The sequence below is a fragment of the Neltuma alba genome, unplaced genomic scaffold (genome assembly GCF_004799145.2).
Source record: "Neltuma alba isolate B1F8T4 unplaced genomic scaffold, ASM479914v2 tig00010189_pilon, whole genome shotgun sequence".
NCBI classification, from domain to species: domain Eukaryota; kingdom Viridiplantae; phylum Streptophyta; class Magnoliopsida; order Fabales; family Fabaceae; genus Neltuma; species Neltuma alba.
Genome location: NW_021635128.1, coordinates 472625 through 492981, shown reverse-complemented (window position 1 = coordinate 492981; position 20357 = coordinate 472625). Strand labels below are relative to the sequence as shown.

Genomic DNA, 20357 nt, shown 5'->3' with positions numbered 1-20357 from the left:
ACATCCTTTTCGGTATGCGCGTCACATGTTCATAGTTGTGACGAGCACGCAAAATGGATGTTTTATATTTAAAGTTTTTAATCTAAATTTTTTAATAATAAATTTATTTTAAAGGAGGGGTCAATTATAAAATTAATTTTATTTTAAATTTTATATCTATTCTAATACAAATCTAAAACAAGAAAAAATTAAATTAAATATGGACCATGTAAAATCAAGATGAGCACGTAATCTGCTCTGCAAATTCATCGACAAATTAAATAAAATGAGGGAGGTTATTTATATAACTTGGGAAGGGAATTTATATCAAATTCTATAGCTCAAAGAAAATTATTTGCCAACAATTCAAATTTTGGGGAGGGCTATGTACTCTTTCAGTGAAAACTTAAAAATACGAAGATTCGCCTGAAAATTTGTGAATGGTAAGAATTAAATACAATCATAAAGTTTGACCAGTTCGGTCATTTTCTAAATATTGTATTTATAGCAGGTTGTAAATAATACTACGTCCGGTCCTTAATATAAGACCCCGTTTGACTTTTAATTTGATTCTAATTATAAGACCTCAATCTATTTTGTCTCTCATATTTATGCATTTTTTCCCAAGATAGTCTTTCTAATAATGATAGTTCTAACCAACACACTTAATTAGTAAGGATATTTTAGGAATGACAACACTTATTTGTTACAAATAACTAACTTAACTTACTTCTTTAATTTCCTCAAATTAGTCAACTGGGTCTTATAATTAGGATCGGAGGTAGTACCACATCTGGTCCTTATTGTAAGAGTTAGATAATTAATTTGGAAAGTGAAAAAAAAAATTAGTTAAGTGGGTTATTTATAATAAATGTGTATTGATTTTCTTAAATCAGCATTACTCAATCATGTGTATTAAAATTATGCTTCAGTGAAAATACTTTACAATTAATAAGAATATTTTCAAAAACATATTGTAAATTTGAAAGACAAAATGAATTAGGGTCTTATATTTAACACTGCCAACTAGTTTTTATATTTAGAAGAACCGGAGATAGTACTATGAGAATAAGATTGTACTAATCCATATGGAGAAATATGGGACAGTTTCACGTGGAACTTCTTCTATCAAGGTTTAATGTTTTTGATTTTAAGGGTTCAAACTAAAAATCTCTAGTTAAGTTGAAACAATTCTTTTAATAGCTGATCCAGCATTGAAGGGTATATCATGTTCAATCTAATCATTCAAGAAAATCAAGTAACCCACAAACTAGTAGAATCCGTCTCAAATCAATCAAAACTGATAGAATTGGACATGTTTTTTTTTTTTTTTTGAAAAAAAAGTAATTCATGTTTCTAAGCTATAGTTTATATACATATATGGCTGATAAATATTGGGAAATAAAGAGAAATGAACACAAAGAAATATGTATGTTTGCATATATTCTTCTTCTTCTTCTTCTTTTTTCCAATAGAGATGTTTGTATATATTCTAAAGTAACGAACCAATGTTTGAATTTTCGTTAGAAGAAGTGTTTACATTTAGTGTCTGATAGTGTCTTAAATAGGATTACCTCTAGTAGAAGAATACTCTGCCGTAGCAAAAAAGAAAGAAAGAAATAAGAATATAGATTTTGGATGAGAATAATAGAATATTGATAAATATTGTCTTCTTTTAATTATATAAATATTTTTGAATTTAAATATTTATTTGTATTATTGCAGATAATTACTTCCTTTTCTTTTAAGCGTATATGGTATAAAATATATAAATTCATTCATGACTGATTCCGCTACGAATCTGATTTCTCGACTCTGGTTGTAAATATTATAATTTGCCACCAATTTTTCTCTTTAATTTAGTATTAATATTGGATTTTAACAAAAGAAAAAAAAGGAAAAAAATAATAAATCCAATCCTTAATATAACTCATAGTTGACTAATTTGAGAAGATTAAAAAAGTTGTTTAAGTTATTTATTTATTTGAATAGTAACTCCTTAAAATAAGTACTATTATAGGAATTAATTGAGAGCAAAATAAATAAATAATAAATATAATAAATTAGAGTCTTATATTTAGTATCAAATTAATTATTATTCTAAAAATAAGAAATAGTATATTGATGCAGCTTAAACGTTGGCAAAAATAAATAAATAAAGCTTAAACGCACCGTATATGGACTGAATAAAATGAACTTCGTCTGAAGCTCTGGGAAAAGATCAATTGTTGTCATGCTCAGTGCTTCAGTGCATTCGTTTGGTGTAGTCATCAAGTCTCAGATTCTGCCATTGGCGTTGGGCCATAAGCGCCAACTCATCGCCTTCTTGACCGCGCGTGCTCCCGTTGCCGGCGAGTCATCAACTATGGCCACTAACTCAGTCCGAGTCGCAGCTGCTCAGATGACTTCCATTAACGATCTTGCAGCTAATTTCGCCACCTGCTCTCGACTCGTTAAAGTAACACATGTTCTTCATAAGTTTCACTTCTTTGTCGCTCTTTTTATCTTGGTTTACTTTATGTTTCAGAATTTGTTTTACTGGGGATTTGTAATTAATTGCTGACTTTGGTTTCTCTCCTTTATGATGAGTCAGTTATTTATGGTGTCTTTTTTTTTTTTTGGGGGGGGGGGGGGGAGATTGTCATAAATTTAGTCGCAAAACATATCATTATAGTCTTTTTGACCTTTTAGGCCAACTATATCATTCTAGTCTTACCTTAACTTTGTTGGGAGCACAGAATTGACGAGGTGGACTAATAGATGCGAATATTTGCCACGGGCTAACACACAAATATTGATATTGCTATTTCCATGAATGAGTCTCAGGACTAAAACTAAAAATTTTTATAAAAAAATTAAGACGAAATTGGTGATGAAAAATTTTTATGGATCAAAGGGATGCCAATGAATTTTCATGGACTAAATTGATGACAGGGTTCTTTTAAATTGTTTTCTGTGGTTGGGCCAGATCTTATGAACTAATTGGCTAATAAGCTGGAAATATTGCAACATGAGACTGTAACTTCTTGATGTCCAACCACAATTTAGTTTACGCTAGTTCAGTTATCTGCAATATATTATTCATAGGAGTTCTTTTGCTGGCTAATGTTCGGTGAAGGAAGCAGCATCAGCTGATGCAAAATTACTTTGCTTTCCTGAGGCGTTTTCTTATGTGGGTGCTAAGGATGGGGACAGTGTTAAAATTGCAGAATGTTTGGACGGACCAATTATGCAAAAATACTGCCGTTTGGCAAGGTAATAAAATAAGGTGTTCCTTGATTGTTCACTGATCCGATATCAGCCTGCTCAATAGTTTGATTGCTAGTCATTCACTCTTTTCAATGTCGAATCATGCAACTGGGTTCCTTTCTCGCAAGTCATGCATGCTATTACTGATTCTTCTCTACATTTTCAATGGTTATTTGTGGAAACGATGCCACCTTAAGGTGCTCTTTAATTTTTGTTTGTTGTATGAAAGATTGTTTGCACTCCCTCTGTCCTATATTAAGTTCTTTTAATAAATTTTTTTCCCCCATTTTGATGGTCCTTTTATGCTTTCAATGCAGAGTTAAATGCTTTTTTCCAGCTGCATACACTTACCTTGTAATTAATATGGGAAAGATGGAGTATCCTTTATATATTCTTTCCCCCAAGATGACCAAACTGTTGCCAATAGGGCTCGCTTAAAACATGTGCTCAAGTCCACGCTGATTTTGCATTCTGAGCACATTGCTGATGAAGATTTCTTTAATCATGTAACTACATTGCATATTTTGATACTGCAGAGAGTCCAGCATCTGGTTATCACTTGGAGGCTTCCAAGAAAGAGGATCTGATGATGATCACTTGTGTAACACCCATGTTTTAGTCGATGACACTGGGAAAATTAGAAGCTCTTATAGAAAGATACACCTGTAAGACAAATAGTTTATGATATTTGCATTCAGAATTTGTTTGAACTGTTATATTAGTCTTATTGTCTTTTCAAGACGATACTACTTTAAGTTTTGATTGGGGATATCGTTTCATCAGATACACACTGGCACGAATACAAGTGCAGAAAGATGGTTTGAGAAGAGAGAATGGGGATAAAGCCTGATATTTATTATATGAGAAAAGAAAAAATGGATAGAAGGATAAATGGATAAAAGAAATGAAAATTACAGTTGCAATATCATTACATGTTTAAATCTGAGAAACCAAACTGGTTAGATTGCCACTTTGAGAGAAACCAAAACATTACATCCTACATTATTTCTTTTATTACAAACCTTAGTTTATCAACCAAGTGCTTTGGAGTAAGGAGGAGATGTTTAGAGGGCAATTGGGAGGAAGAATAGAGAGTGTCCTAAGATGTTTCTATGTATGCAGAAAATGTAAGTGATGATGTGTGTGAGAGTCAGTCTTGTATTTAGAAAGTAAAGGGTCATTTGATTGGGAGCTTAGTGTATCTAGATATTGAATATTTTAGCCATTACATTTACACTCAAGTAGATCTAATGGCTAAGGCACCTAATATTTGAGAGGCCCAGCTCTCTATAAAATTGCTCAAAGAAAATTAAGATGGTGAAAGATGATAGAAAGGGTTAATGTTGCATTGGATGTTGACTAGAGAGTGAGTTACATGTAATTTATAAATAAATGTGACATAAAGCTAACAGTGCGGGGCCTTTGTACATGTATTTTTTAGGGGAGTAGAGTTCGTAATGCTATATATGGGAGATGAATGATTTTTGTCCTAGGTAAATCTTTCTCTCGAAGGGTGTAGGATCCTCCAAATAGTGAGAGGAAAAAAAAATGATGTAATTGTCAACAATTTTTGCCTGCCACTTAAATAAACATAAGGGTTAAGGAGCAAATTTGCTACGGGAATTTCCACTTAGGAGTGTTGGACACTTGAAATTTTTCTGGGTGCAAATCTGTCTCAGAACTTTAAAATTGTAGCAATTTTGCCTCAAACCATTAAAAAACTATTGTTGACCATTAAAATAGTAACACTGATTGTTAAAGTTTTTAACAGTTGGGGGTAACATTGCTATGATTTTTGACTTTTAAGGCAAATTTGCACTCAAAAACTTTCAGGTGCCCAACGTTCTTGAGTAAAAACTTTAGGACAAATTTGCACCTTAACTCTAAACATGATACTGACCAAATGCTTTCTTTACCACTAGACCATTACCCTCACTCTTTTTAAAAGTAAATGCCAAGAAAATAAACTATAGGAATATAATGTCGTGGCATTTAAAAATTTACTCTGTCCATCTTAGAGCCTATTGAATTATTTGAGTCCTTCCCTCAATGTACTAAACTTTTCAACTGAAATATTAAATCTTTTTGTATGTCTTACTAAAGGTGTATTAACATTCATTTTGTTTTATTTTAAGGTTTGATGTTGATGTTCCTGGTGGAAGGGTATATAAAGAAAGTAAATTTACAGAGGCAGGTAGGATATCAACTCTTTACAAGGTATTAAACTAGAACTAGATGATTTATTTTCTTGGTTTGATCCTTACTGGAACTTCTCTTGTTTTATGATAGCTTTTCAAGCGAAAATTAATAAATAAATAAAATGATCTTTTAATGTTATGGCTGCTTTTAGCTGACGAATGAAGTATTATTTGAACGGGATCCTTACATACTAGGCCAGGATCTCTGTATTGATTATCATAAGTTAGGTCAATTTGAATCCAATTGATACAAGCCTTGTTCACTAGTAATCAATACACATTTTAATCTTTTCATCACATTCTTAGACTATTCTAACACATCCCTTGAAGCTAGAGATTATTCGAACTCCAATCTGTTGCAAACAAACCCTTATTAAAATGAAGAAAAACATATTCAGACTTGCAAACCTAAACATCCAGGTAAAGAATGGTCATTGACGTGGTTGTGCAACCACAAATGGAGAACTTAAAACAACTAGCATTTCCATGTATTTTGTGGGTTTGGTGTTTGTTGGCTTGACAGAGAAACCAAGTATTATAATGTTCTAAATGTTTCATGGTGAAAATATTCTATCCTGATGCTTTCAGGAAAGGATATTGTTGCAGTAGACAGTCCCATTGGTCGTTTGGGTCTCACTGTTTGCTATGATTTGAGATTCCCCGAGCTTTATCAGTTATTGCGTTTCCAGCATGAAGCACAGGTATTACTTTATTATCGTTTCCTTTATGATTGAAATGGGTTGTTTGACGTCTAAAATTTGATTACTTCAGGTGCTATTGGTGCCTTCAGCTTTCACTAAAGAAACTGGTCAAGCACATTGGGAGATTCTTCTTCGTGCTCGTGCAATTGAAACTCAATGCTATGTGAGAAATTAATTTTACATCTGAAGACATTTTCCTTTCTCTTTCTTACCCTAGTTTCCTCATCTCATAGGTGCTGTGTGATCAGATTCCACTGCTTAGATAACATTAAATTCTTTAAGAAGGCTGCCTTCTTGTCCGCCTATGTGAATTGATTCCCATACGAAAACATACTAATTGTTGACATATATAAAGTGATTATGGATTTGGAAAAATTCAATGGCTTCACTATTAGTTTAGTCTCAGTAATGTGTGATACCACACCAGTTGGACTACAGATCTCAAGTGATGGGTAAATATGATTTGAAAAAAAGTTTACATGGCAGTGGAGATTACAGTTCATTGCTTTGGAAAATATGAACATCGTAATTTCATATGTGAGGAATGAAGAACTTAATGTTGTGGAATTAAATTGGAAATCCATTATAAATTCATCCGGGTTTTAATGCTGAACTTGAGAGTTAGTATTCCACAGACGTATATATTGTTGTTAGATGCAATTTAATGCTAAACCGCCAACATCCTACTAATTAGTGAACCAGCTGATTGTTAGATGGCTAAATTTCTTTTAACTAGTCTCTAAGATACAAGGAATATAAAAGAAGTAGTGGTATTGTGGAAATATCTAATGCTGGTGTCATGGACCCTTTAATTTTTGAAAGTAATTTTGGATTTTTAATGGATTACTTAATGTTTTACTACTCCTCCGGTCCATAATATAAGAACCATTTAAGTAATTTGATTAGATTAAGGAAGTTAGGTAAGTTAGTTAATTATAAGAAATATGACACATTTTTTCTAAAATACCATAATCATCTTTCTTAATACCCCCTCTTCCTCTTCTACTTGATTATGGTTGATGAAGTATCCAGAGGGGTAATTTAGAGAAAATTGATAAATATGAGAAATGAGTCTTATATTTAGGAAAAACCAACTCAATAATTGGATTCTATATTAAGAACCGGAGGAGTATTATTTTATTATTCTCTTGCCTCTTATAGGATGATAACATCTTTAATTATTTAGGGACATGCTGAGTGGAATAAACAACTACAAAATTCTTTAATAAAATGATTATAATTTATGAAATTAATTTTCTCTACCTTTTATAGATTGACTTGGTAAGACTGGTGACTTTAGAATCGGCTTATCAGTGAGGGCAGCAATCATCACGAATATTATCTGTTCATATTGTTTGACCTAGTTATTCACTATTCATTAACACGTTTGGAAGTGGCTGTTTGAATTATCAGGTCATAGCTGCTGCACAAGCTGGGAAACATAATGATAAAAGAGAAAGTTATGGTGATACATTAATTATTGACCCATGGGGAGCCATTGTTGGTCGATTACCTGGTAAAAATCTCCTTCCTGTTGCATGCGTATGATTCCAACTTGATTGATTCTTCATTGAAAGTAGAATATGGAGCACAGGCTTTTTTGGTATGTTATATAATATGTTTAATACCTGTTAGACTTCTCTTTCTAACTGATATTCTTGCAAAAGCTACAATTGTGGGTTGGAAAAGTCAGTTCTGAATTCATTTTCCTTGCTCAGTTCTAATCCTATGATCAAATTTTCAATGCTGTTTACGAGACCACTTCTCACTCTTTTGCGCATTCAACTTCAGTTAGTGCCCAACTTTTATGTTAGATTTGTGGAGTTGACCATATGTAGCAATTCATACAAGATCAAACAAAGGGAGGGAATGAGATATTTCTAGGAGACAAGACATGTAATTTAGGTTCAAGTTGCTTCTTTCTTAGAGAACACTTGCCTGTGTCTTCTTTTTTTTTTTTCCTTTTTTTTTTTTTTTCAAATTGGCTTTCTTGATGGTATTGAGTGCATTGCTTTCCTACACTAACATTGCATTTTTACTTTGGTTGATGAATGCTTTTCTTTTAAGTTTCAACGAGTCATTTGGTTATTTTTATTGTTTTGCTGGTTAGATCTACCAGTTATTTAAATCTTAGTTTTTCTGGCTCATTCTAGTTTTTCTGTTTCAGATCGCTTGTCTACAGGGATTGCTATAGCTGATATTGATTTATCATTAGTTGATTCTGTCAGGGAAAAGATGCCCCTTGCTAAGGTAACTTCTGTCGTATTGGGGACTTGTATTAAAACGTGTAAGAAATGCAAACTGGTGGTCCATCTGTGTATATTTATGCTATGTTTTAAACCCGAAGGATCCATTTGGGAATTTATTGGCTTTTTGACAGCTGTTATGGGTGCAGTGAAAAATGTGACCTAAACCAAATTAGGAGAAAAAAAAAAATGATGTCTAGTTAAAATCTTCTGAAAACAACTTTGAGAAGCAGAATTGTTCAATATGGTGTTTTTAGTTGTTGTAAGAAACATTTAAATGGTACTAGTATGCCTTGTACCCAAGAGAAATTTATTTGCAGGCTGAACAATTTAGAAGCAGTCATATCATTCATGACCTATAATTTTGGGATATAAAAAGTCAAATAGAAAGTAAATTAGAATAGTACATTTTCCCAACAAGAATAGAAGAACATTTGAGACTTGTTTACTTAATTGTGTCTTGGTGATGGTACTAGTGAAAGCATGATAGCAATTTCTAGTTATAACTGGAATGTAAAATATGTATAGTTAGCATAAAAAACTTAATATGAATTCAATAAGGATATACCTTGCAGTTTAATTAAATAGAAAGTTCGTTTTAGTCTTTTTAAAGCTATGACAATTGCGGCTATTTGGTGAAGTAACTCCTTTGATGCTTTTTGTAAAGGCACTAAAATCAACAATTAAAAAAAATTTAATGAAACAAATTCCTGAATTTTGCTGTAAAAAATAACTGAAAGCAAAAGACATGGCATTCACGAATTGGGCCAGAATCTTTGAGATGCATACATATGAAATGAAAAGGGTTTAGGGGGCAAAAGAAAAAAAAGAAAAAGAAAGAATTGGGGTCTGAATCGTTACATTAATATCAACCTTCAAAGCAAGATTCCAACCTTTAACGAAAATGCCTTTCTGTCAGGCCTGCTCACAGGGCTGACTTTCGCTTAAATTGTGGTCAATTTGTGGCATTAGATCCCCCAACTGTGAATTATAGGGTGGTTGATGGGTATCATCGAAGGAGTTGATCGTACAAGTGTCTGGGAAATGCGGTGGTTAGTGTTGGACATGTGGAGGCTTACGAGGAAACTTCTAGAAGATGATTGGTTAGACTATTGGAGGTAAATAGGAGATGAGAGCAGAGCAGGATGTAATTAGAAAATATGGTAATTCATCTGGGAAGTTTAGCCCCTGAAAGTGCTTGGAACTTTTTTCTGTTTCTTTCTGTTTTTCTCTATTTGTGGGGTTGATTTCTAATGTAATTCATGGGAAATTCTGCATTCCTGACCTGTACTAACATCATGTACCCTTGAATTTATTAGCGTTTAGTAGGGCCATACATTTGATGTTGATTGGAACTTTAAAACTCTGGAGAGCATAATTTATACGTTAATTTTTGCATTATTAGCTGAGTAGCAATAGAAGATCTTCCGCTCATGAATCCATAACCAATGAGCGTTCAGGGACTCTCAACTGTTGTTTAGTCTTAGGATGGCTCAAGCAACGAGTGTCTATGGTCAGGGACTCTCAATTGTTTAGTCTTGAGATGATTCAAAGTTCCAAATATAAGCTAACTCCCGTGAAAATGTTCTATTTCACTTTACACGTGAAAAGTGCTTTATTTATTTATTATTATTATTATTTTTTTGCAACCACATAGGATGTATACTCCTCCAAAATCAACATTATGATCTTTGGAAAGATCGAATAAAATCAACCTTTTGAGTAGTTAGTGAAAAAATAGATATTTGATAAAGCCTAATACTTTTTGGTTCCAGTTGCTTATATCATGTTCCTGCACCTTACAGCCTCCTCTTTGTACTCACGTGCTGTTGTGATTGCATTTGCATGCGTAATTGAATTTCTGTTGTATTAGATTCCTGACTTATATTCTTGTACTAATTTCAGCAAAGGAAGCCATTGGACTTTTGGAAAACTTCATCTTTATAGTTTGAGGGCCATGTCCTCTTGCGTTTCTCTGGGCTATCTGAATTCTGTGGGTAAAACAGCATGCAAGTTTCTTTGTGCACCAGCTGTAATTTTTCCAGACAACAGAATTGAAATGGAGCAAAATCTCTTTTAGTCCTCACAAAATAACTCTTGTATCAATTGACTTTCCTGGAGCTGTTAAAAGAAATCAATTGATTTTCTTGGAGATCCTTTTCCATTAGTTTTCATTTTTCAATCGCATAAAATATTTGCTCTACTTTTACTCTTTTTTTTTTTTTACCTGGAAAATATTTGCTATACTTCAAAAAGGGTGAATTTGAAATAAAATTAAACATTTCAATAGTAAACTGATATAATTTTGTCTTCTGGAGAGCTAATTGATATTTGATGGGACTTGCATTTTAGATTATGTTGAAGGATGATGTGAATCTTTGTATTATCCGTATTGAATTATTGATTATGCCAGTCAGAACTTATTTTACAATTATAAAACGTCACTCTAATATTTTTTTTTCCAAGTCGCGGGAAAAAATAAAAATACCACAATGTACAAAGGCGTGTTAATTTAATTTTCAATCTTTTAGGAAAAAAAACTACAATGAGGTCTAAAAAAAAAAAAAAATTACCACCAAGTCCAACATGTAAGTAGACTGAAATTTGTCATCGCAAGTTATTGTGTTGCTATTAAGATTTTTAAGTAATTATTTATTTTATTTGAGATTTCATAGGGAAAAAAAACACGAGAGCCTATTAGGTGTTTTCAACACAAACTTAGAAAAGAGAACGATTAGCAATACGATGGCTGCCTTCACCAGACTGCAGACTGCTTTGTTTGCACGAGAGAAACGAGAGAGAAAGGAAAATTAGGAAAGAAAATAAGAGGATAAATAATTTTTTTCTCATTTAGACAGGAGAAAAGATGGGAGGAAGGAAAAGTGAGGGAGAAAATAAGTAACTCCATACCCTCACTTCCCCCAAAATCTCTCCGAAAACTCAATGTTAAAAAATTTGAAGCACGCAGGCGGACTCAAATGTAGTTCAGTTCTCAAAATTTGAGAGAAATCACCAGTTACCGTCTCAAAAACGCTCACAAAGTTCACGTTTGGAAGCTAAGTTACAAACGTCATATTGTCCATATTAAAATATCCGGGCATCAATCTATATTTAGTGGAGATACCCTGCCAAAGGACCAGGCCTAACAATCCTAGAAAATTGCTCAATTAATACCTCATGAGAGTTGGCATAAAGCAACTTCAACATCAGAAATTTCCAAAACAGCGGCAATCTTAACTGACCTTCCCGCCAAGCAACTTTGCTTCATGTTCACCCTAACTCAGATCAGTGGATTCGGGTATTCTGTCATCATGCGAGTCTATGGCCACATTATCTGGATTCTTCAAATCTTGATCCTCCCTACATCTCTCAATACTTGAGTCCTTTGAAGCATCCGTGTCTAGAGTGGACTCCGAATGGACAATACAACTATCATCGGTGCTCTTTCCTGGTACAACTGTTGCACTGAGCCCCTCCTCTGCAATGGGTGTCGCGTCTTGGAGTTTGACATCAGTGTTGTGTGTCATTTGCTCTTTTTCACCATCTGCATCCATATCATTTTTGGGGCCTGATGATGCCTCAGCTTGTACCGGGTCTACTTGCTGTCCTGAAGTTTCATCATGTGTTGAATTAACTAACATAGCATTTCCATGCTCATCTGGGTGGGATACACTTTCATGATTCTCTACACCCTGCATGCTCGTATCATCAGATGCAGCCTCAGCTGACTCAAGAGAATGCTTCTTAGCAGCAACTTCTTCTTGCGCCCTGTATTGGTTCATAATGTTTTGAATCCTTTCCACTTCTGCCAGAAGATCCCCATATCTCTTTTGTAAGATTTTCTCGAGTTCCTTTTGCTTTCCTACTTCAGCCCATATATTGTTTATGCGATGCGATGCAGCTAGCTGCTCCTGCTTTTGCAAAACTTGGAAGCACTCTAGTTCTGTAGCAGCAGTGTCCATCTGCTTGAACGTGGCTTCGATTTGTGGCCAAAGACTTTTCTTTGCCCTCATCTGAAAATTCCAATAGCCAAGTATATGATTATAAACAGTCAATAATCACAGGTGATATATAGATAAGATCCACGAGACATAGGGGCCAAAGACAATCTTCACCCTCATCTGAAAAATGCATTAGCCAAAGAAGCTTAACTGAAAGTCATTATGAAAGGCATTATAACAATAATTTCACTAGAAGGAACAAGTAATGGGACCATAAAACAAATTAGTCACAGCTGCACATCTATTGTACAAAACCACATGTGATTTGGGAATAAGTTGTTGGAGTAGTCAAGTCATTTTATCATAATTGAAAGTATTTAATTAGAGTTGAGGTTAGCCATTAGGATTTGGATTAGATATTTAATTAAGTGTAGGATTACTCATAAATAAGGGTAATCATCCGACTTATTCCCTTGCGTTTTGAATTCCTGAATCATTTAGTATAATTTTAGTTATTCTTTCGATTCACTCTCTGTTCTTCTCTTCCATTCTTTTTCCTTCTTTCCAATTTCAACCTCTCACTTGCTCATGCTCCCTCTATTTTGATATTTGTCGTTCTGGTAGATTGGCTGGCCAAAGGCTTTCGCAAAGTATTTCATCTGGCCTATTTATAAGGAAGAAAGAGAAGATTTTTTTAGTTCTATTTATAAGTCACCTCATTTAAACTTTAGCATGAATTTTTTTTTTTTTTAATGTGTATATATTAAACAAGGGTAACGTTAGAAAGTTGTTATATTTTAAAAGAAAATTAATACAGTTTAAGCTTTTTCTTGGTTTGTATGAAACATAGTGGAAATTCCCTATAAATAGAACCAGAGGAATATAGGTTATGTATGTGCTTCAAGAAGGATGAAACCAGTTTCTCAGAAAATCACGTAGCTACAATCTGAAGGGTTAAACTTAAAGCTGGCAACAAGCAGAAAAGAGAATGGGTTCATGGGTTTTGGGTATATGGGCTTCGTCTTCAAAGAAAAGGGCCCAAAGCAGTTGCTCCGATGGTTTATTTTTAACAAGCCTCCAAATATATTTATTCATCAAGTTCTCATGCTCAATGCTTCCCTACAAGGTTTTTGGTCCAGATTTGGTTCAAAGGGGAATTATTCAAAATGCTTATCGACTCTGGCTTGGTTTAGTACCGTTCTTTGTGTACTCGCCTTTGAGTACAAGGGTCTCTTGAGGAGGGAGTATTGATGATATTTGAAAATAAGTAGTTAGCATAGTTAAGTCATTATATTATAACTAAATGTATTTAATTAGGGTTGGGATTAGATATAGGGATTTGGATTAGACATTTAAGATTAGGATTTCGCATAACAAATAAGGGCAATCATTAGTATAATTCCAATTTCTCTCGCTATTCACTCCCTACTCTTCTCTTTCACCTTTCTTTCTATAATCACCCTATCATTATCACTATGCCACAGAAACATTTTAGTCCCCTGAAGAGGAGACTGGTAATTTTAAAGACCAAACTACCTTTGAAAGGACAATGTTCTAGATAACAAGCATTCTACACAAACTGAGCACTATTTCCTAAGCTTGAGTGATTTTTTTATTCACTCAAATATGTTTTTATTTCCATTCCTTTCTAGTATTAAGCTTTAAAAGTTGACCTTTAATTACCCCCCGGGGACACCCCGGGGGGGATTAATGCACAATTTCTGCAAATGCCTAACGCTTAGAAAATCGAACTTTAAATAAGACCCTCTAACAGAATGCATCACAAATCTGAATGATACTAATGTAGATCAACTCTTGAACTTAAGAAACCACTGAAATCCAACAAACCACACAAGAATTAGTAGTGCCATTAACCTAACGGGAAAAAAAAAAAAGGGGAAAGGCGATGCTACATGAAAGAGAAATATTGCTAGCATAAAAGACAACAATTACATACCTCATAACCTTGTGTAAGAACCATCACCTTCTTCTCAACGCGTACCGCCTTCTCCTTGCCATCATCCAACTTTTTTCTGACATTCTCAAATTCATTCTGCAAAGCTGCAAGCTTCTCCATGTTTCCAGCAACACTTGACAGCCCATAGGCATTACGAGTAGGGAAGTACATTAGATCATTAAGGCAAGTTCTATGTGCTTCAACAAATTCATCAAGGGGCTCACTTTCATGTCCCATTGCTACACGAAGGTACTGAGCCTCCTCCTTGATCAACTGATCAGCCTGCAATATTTGACACATAAATAGGAGGCAATTTAAACATGGTTTTCCTAAAATATAATTATATCTCCAACAGATTTTATAGGAACCCCCATTTTTCCCAAAAGGGGGGGGGGAGTAAAAGGGAAATTGAATAAAACCCTTAGCTACTCAAAATGGGTCAAAATTCCTTTTTAACAGAAAAAAATAGTAAAACCTTTCATCAACAAAGGAACGAAGTATAGAGCAGAAGGATAAAATATTCTCTTAAAAAAACAATAGCAAGACAGACATATATCTTTCTATCTTATTATTATGTCAAGATGCTTTTTTGAGTAGTTTCTTGAATAGGGTGTAGACAGAGTGTTGAAAAAGGAAAGGGAAAAAAAAGGGAGAAAAAAAAAACCTAACGCACTGATGAGGTAATTTTAGTGCTCAAGAGTCAGGACTACGTCAAAAGGGAGTGATATGTGTTCTCTGCAAGGGAAAGGGAGAGCAAAGTTGGTTCTGCTCCAAAACATGGAGGACCACCAAGTTTAGAGCATTCAATTAAACAATGTAAACAAGCAGCAAAAAGCCATGTAAATACATACATCTTTAATTTCATCTTCCTCAAAATCTTCAATCAGAGGGACAACAGCAGCCCCATTTGCAGCACGCTTGACTCCTTTTTTTCTGTCCTTATTAACTTTCTCATCAAGTGGGTACTTGGCATTGTCATGTTCCAGTAAGCTTAGAAGCTCCTTCCTTATCGTCTCATCAGCTTGCTCAATAGAAGTAGGAGGAACAAACGAACTCTTATCTCCATCAGCAATAATCAAAGAATTTCTTATCAGTTCCAAAGATGCAGCAGGAGGTCTAGGAAGCTCCCTCTGAAGAACCTTTGATCGTTTTCTAAGTAATGCTTGTTGCCGAGCTTCTTCTTCAGCTTTTTCTCGAGCAACTCTGTCAGACATATCCTCTTCAATCTTTTCCTCAGGTTCTTCAACATCTTCTGGAGTTGGTTGCATAACTATCTGGTACTCATTTTTTGGCTGTGGAAGACTGCTTAAACCAGAGCGCAAGCTTCTTTTGAGATCAGCTTGTCTACGTAGCTCAAGTTTGGTGCTCTCATTCATATCCATGTCTTCATTGATACGAAGCTCATCCCTAAGAGGAGTTCCCTTTGGAGTCATGCCAAAAGAAAAGCCATCCCTTGCTGGTGTCATACCACTTCTAGGAGTGACACCTGCACCTCCAGGCGTTGCAGAGGGGGTCAACATAGGATTTGGAGTCTGAATTTCTTTTTTCTTAGGAGTGACCCCAGAAAAGTCTGAAGGATGCAACTCTGGATTATCTCCTCCCAACAACGGTGTCTGAGACTCCCTCAACCTTGCCAGATTTTCAGCTTCCATCATGATAGCATCTCCTTTACCAGCTGGTGTTCTCTGAGGAGTTCGCAAAGGAGTCACTCCCTGGCCAGGCGTTTGAGCATAATTAGCCAGAAGAGCATGTGTTGCACCACTACCTTCAGCAATTTCCTCACTCCCCACAAGGTCACTAGCACTACCCATCTTTGCAATTTCTTCTAATTCATGATCAGAAATTTGGGGTGGTGGAAGCATCAGTTTTGACCTTTTTCTAACTGTTTCTGGGTCATTGAGCTTGTTGGCATGCAGTATAGCAGAGGGGGCATCTTGCCTTTGTGCAATCTTATTCTTCGCAATGTCTTGCTTTCTTAACTGTGCTTCCACATCCACCCTTCGTTTTCCCTCAAGTTCTTCAATTGTGGTAGGGAACTTAGGCTGCTCCACTGCTCTGTTTTCATCAGTAACATCAAAAAAACCTGGAGGTGGCCTTTTCTCAAATGGGATTTCTGCATTGTAGTCTATTCCTTTCCTTTTCCTCCTCCGCTGCCTGATATCAATTCCAGCAGCCTTCAATTCTCTCTTTTTTTGTAAAGAGGCAAGCCTCCTGGCTTCTTCTAGTTGTTTCTCCCTAGCTTTTCGTTTTGCCTTCTTACCCTTTGTGTTGGCTAACCTAGCTCGTGCTTCAGACAACATTTCCTTCTCATCCTCATCCATATCAACAGGATCTGGCCGTGCAGGCTTTGACTCAGGGTTTGGGTCAATCTCACCAGGTCGCAATTTTCGTGGGTCATCACCAGGTTCATAGTTCTCATCCTTGACACAGGCTGCATCAAGGAGTTTCTCATACCGTTCAAGGCACTGGGAAGGGGTGCGGCCTACAATTGGAGCAATTGTTCGCCACTGTGTGGGCATAAGCTTAGCAAGATGAAGAAGCTTTTCATCCTCTTCTCGTGTCCATTCAGTCTACGATGAGCACACAAACATAACAAAGTTTTAATGTTAGAACCAACACAATATCATAGCGTAAAAGCACCATAAAATAAAAAATAAAAGGGGAAAGGTAACATCAAATTGATTGCTCGAAAAAGGGCAGAAATATTGCACTTCTTGAAGAAAAACACACTTGAAAAGAAGTGTCAAATAATAACATTTATACTAAATTCCCAATTGTTTCTAGCTCAAAGAAACATATCAGTAACATCCATAACTGAAAGGAGAAAAAGCACAAATAAAATAGCCTAATAATTCCCAATTGTCCTTTGAAGTTAAATTTCCAGTTGTTATAACCTTATCACATGATCCGATGATAATTGTATGTCCACTTCCCCTACTTAAAAAAAAACCAAAAAGCACAAGACCGAAAGCAATCAGCTAACAACATGGTTTAGGTTCAGTACTATCCATTTGGACCCGGGTCACTTCAAAGCATAGAGTGGAATCAAAATGTATACTCTTCCGGAATCAGTGTCATTCAAAGTTCAAAGCATCATTACAGGTAAGGTACCTACTTATCAGCATTAATTTTCATAAGTGAGACATCATATCAATATATATTAGTTTTAAAATCACAATAATAATTAAACCTGAAAAGGATCAAAAGCTTAAATCACATACAAAACAATGTTTAGCACCCAGAACAAGAAAAATCAAGAAACACTCAACGTCGCCAACAATTTCATATGTAATTGTAGGGATGCAAACACCAGAAACCTTGGGTGGTTGACATACAACCAAACACTCATCAGTTCTCCGTCAACCAAAATAGAACGTCCCAGCGAAGTTGCCGCAGCACAATTACTGTCCTCACACTTGCCCCGACATGCTAACGGCCAAAGGATAAAAGGAACAGGACACCATGCTTAAAATATAATCGATAAGAAGGGCACCTTTTTAATTGAAGGATCAAGCCACTCGTACCACCGAGCCTTACATTGCTTGGCGGATTTGCGAACCAGAAGCGAAGAGATTCGAGCCCACTGGTTTTTACCATATTTCATGACAGCCGCTTTGAGGATTTCATCCTCGGTGTTTTTCCAAACACCACCCTTTATCATAATCCTCATCTTGACCCCCTTTTAGATCGCTCCTACTTGCTTCAAGTTCGGATTGTAGGGTTATCCAGGTTTAAGCAAAAATTAATCTCACAACACAAATACAGTACAATTTTTCAAGGCCGAGGGTTGAATCTGAAAATAAAAAACAAAACCAAACTGCTAAACAAAAAAAACAAATCACAGGCCTATCTTTCAAGAAGACGCCGGAAATGAAGGAGACGAGGGTCGCGCTGGACGCCGAAGCAGAAGAAGACGACGTTGGGTTGAAGAACGCGGCTACGGGGGGGCCGGACTCAGATTGTCTCCGCGGGCACAGCGTTTTATTTCATTTTTCTCTACTTCCCAACACTCCAATACCTTAGCTCTTGTTCGGTCCTCCCTCCCCACACTTCAACGTTTATCAATGCTCTACAGGGACGAGGGGGCAAAAAAACTAGTTCATCAAACAAATTAATTTGCTAATCATTGATCAATTTTTCTTGTATTGATCATGGGACATATAAGTTGTCATAAAATACAAAATAAAAAATTTAAAAATAAAATAATACCACAAATTTGTTTATTATGAGCGTCATAAAATATTATTATGCTCATATACGTCTCTTTCTATTTATATTAATGTCAGTAAGATAGTTTGTTTTGATTTTCTTTAGATTCACATATGTAACAAAATAGTTACGCTAATTACCATATTGCATGTGTAACATCCTTAATTTATTTATTTTGGAATTAAGTGACAATTGTGGCTTAGGATATAAAATTAAAAAATAAAATAATTTAGGAAGGGTGTTAAAAAATAATAAATTATTATTTTTAAAAATCTAATAAATAATAAAATAAGTAATAAAAAATATGTGTGTGACAAAAATATTGTTACAGTTACTATTTTTATTTTTAAAAATATTTTTATGTTATTTTTATAGTCAAATAAAAAACAAACCCTATCCCTAAATCCTCTTTCCTATAAATTCTCTTTTTTTTCCTATGCTCCTTGCTTTTAGCTCCTGTTCAATCTCCTTAGTACCCATTTGGATGCGGTAGAAAGAGTAGCCTATTTTCAATTTTGCCAGGTTAAATTGGATAATATAATTTATGTTTGGATTAGTTTTTAGAAAAGTTAGATTGGGTAAAAGTAAACGTTATTTGGATTATGACTAAATAAGCAAGTTTAGTTTGTAAAATTATCAAAATAAGTATGACTTTTATTACACAATATAAAATGAAAAAAATTATCAATTTACATAATATAATGTTTCTTCTCAAAACACTTTTGCAAGCATCAAGTTATCACTCTATTCCTATTTATAAGTTACTTGTAGGGAAAAAATTTGTCCTTAAATACAAGAAGTCACTTGTAATATAATTAATAAGCTTTTTTTCAATTTTACTCCTGTGGACTTAATAAATACAGAGAGAAAAATAAAGTAAATAGGTAAGATAAAATATAAAATACATTTTTAATATCCTTTCTTTAATTAGGGCATATGTAAAATTTTTTTACCAATTTAAAGTATTTTCTCGATTTGTGGGTTTAGTGAAACAACCTTCCTTTAACTTCTCAGAGTACGTATTTGGAAATATTATGATTCAAGTGATTACAAAGCTAGCCCGTGTATTGAAAATTTATAATTGGTTTTTGGATTACTATTCACTGGTTAAATTTTAAATTTTCAGTCCAACTTTGAAAAATCATATCTAATTATAGAAAAATCGTAGTGAGGTGGTTCAAAATTATATTTGAAGCTCTTTCAATTCTCTACAAGAAAAAAAAAATAAAACTGAACTTAAACCTTGCCAATTCATATAGTTTATTCGTTGAAATTTACTGTTTATTTGGTCAAAACTGTACATTACAATTTCTTTGCCCTAACTTTGATCAAGTATAACTCTTAGTGCACATATCCATTTTAGATGATCTACCACTTGTTTTAAAGCTTAGGATGTGTACTTTAACCATACCAAATTTTATGGGCAGAATCAATCCTTTGCTTCACTTCCACTCTGTCTCAATTTTGTTGCTCAATTACGGATAGTTTATTCCTTTAACTAGTATTAATAAATCACAATTAATTCTTTCCTTACATAATATCATTCCATCAATTCATAAACTATTCCCATACATTATTATAGTCAATTATACATGCTATCATCATTATTTGTCATCACATAACATTAATGGCATGGTCATATCATGCATTAACATGCAAATTATACAATGTAATCCAATAAATTTTCTCAATTCTTTTCTTCTTTCCTTGCTCCCACTTCATGCATCCTTTACTTGATTATTATCACCTATTATAGTTGGTTAGAGAGTGAGATTCAAGAGAATCTCAGTAGCAAATATTACTATTATCCATGCAAGATAGATGTAAATGTATGACATGCTTACTTGATCTAACTTATACTTACATATAACATATTC

The 20357-nt window shown here is 34.4% G+C and overlaps 2 protein-coding genes across 3 annotated transcripts; one reads left to right on the top strand and one right to left on the bottom strand.

The window, feature by feature from the left end:
- The first annotated feature begins 2202 nt into the window (after window positions 1–2202).
- On the top strand, window positions 2203–10682 carry LOC114754759 (nitrilase-like protein 2). 2 transcript variants are annotated; one of them, XR_003741248.1, is made up of 10 exons: window positions 2203–2437; window positions 3098–3234; window positions 3765–3893; window positions 5364–5422; window positions 6015–6127; window positions 6198–6290; window positions 7541–7643; window positions 8295–8377; window positions 9368–9536; window positions 10279–10358. XR_003741248.1 is itself a non-coding variant. In XM_028943580.1 (9 exons), exons 1-9 carry the CDS (start codon window positions 2213–2215, stop codon window positions 10318–10320), a joined length of 984 nt encoding a protein of 327 aa, XP_028799413.1. In that variant the 5' UTR covers window positions 2203–2212; the 3' UTR covers window positions 10321–10682. The 2 variants fall into 2 exon arrangements, 1 of the variants encoding a protein (XP_028799413.1); XM_028943580.1 differs by lacking the exon at window positions 9368–9536 and having other exon boundaries at window positions 10279–10682.
- A 639-nt stretch (window positions 10683–11321) lies between these two features.
- LOC114754758 (cell division cycle 5-like protein) lies at window positions 11322–18301 on the bottom strand. Its single transcript, XM_028943579.1, has 4 exons — window positions 17765–18301; window positions 15123–16841; window positions 14272–14553; window positions 11322–12386 (listed from the first exon to the last, which is right to left on the bottom strand). The coding sequence occupies exons 1-4, from the start codon at window positions 17939–17941 to the stop codon at window positions 11649–11651; spliced, it is 2916 nt and encodes a 971-aa protein (XP_028799412.1). The 5' UTR covers window positions 17942–18301; the 3' UTR covers window positions 11322–11648.
- Window positions 18302–20357: the final 2056 nt, after the last annotated feature.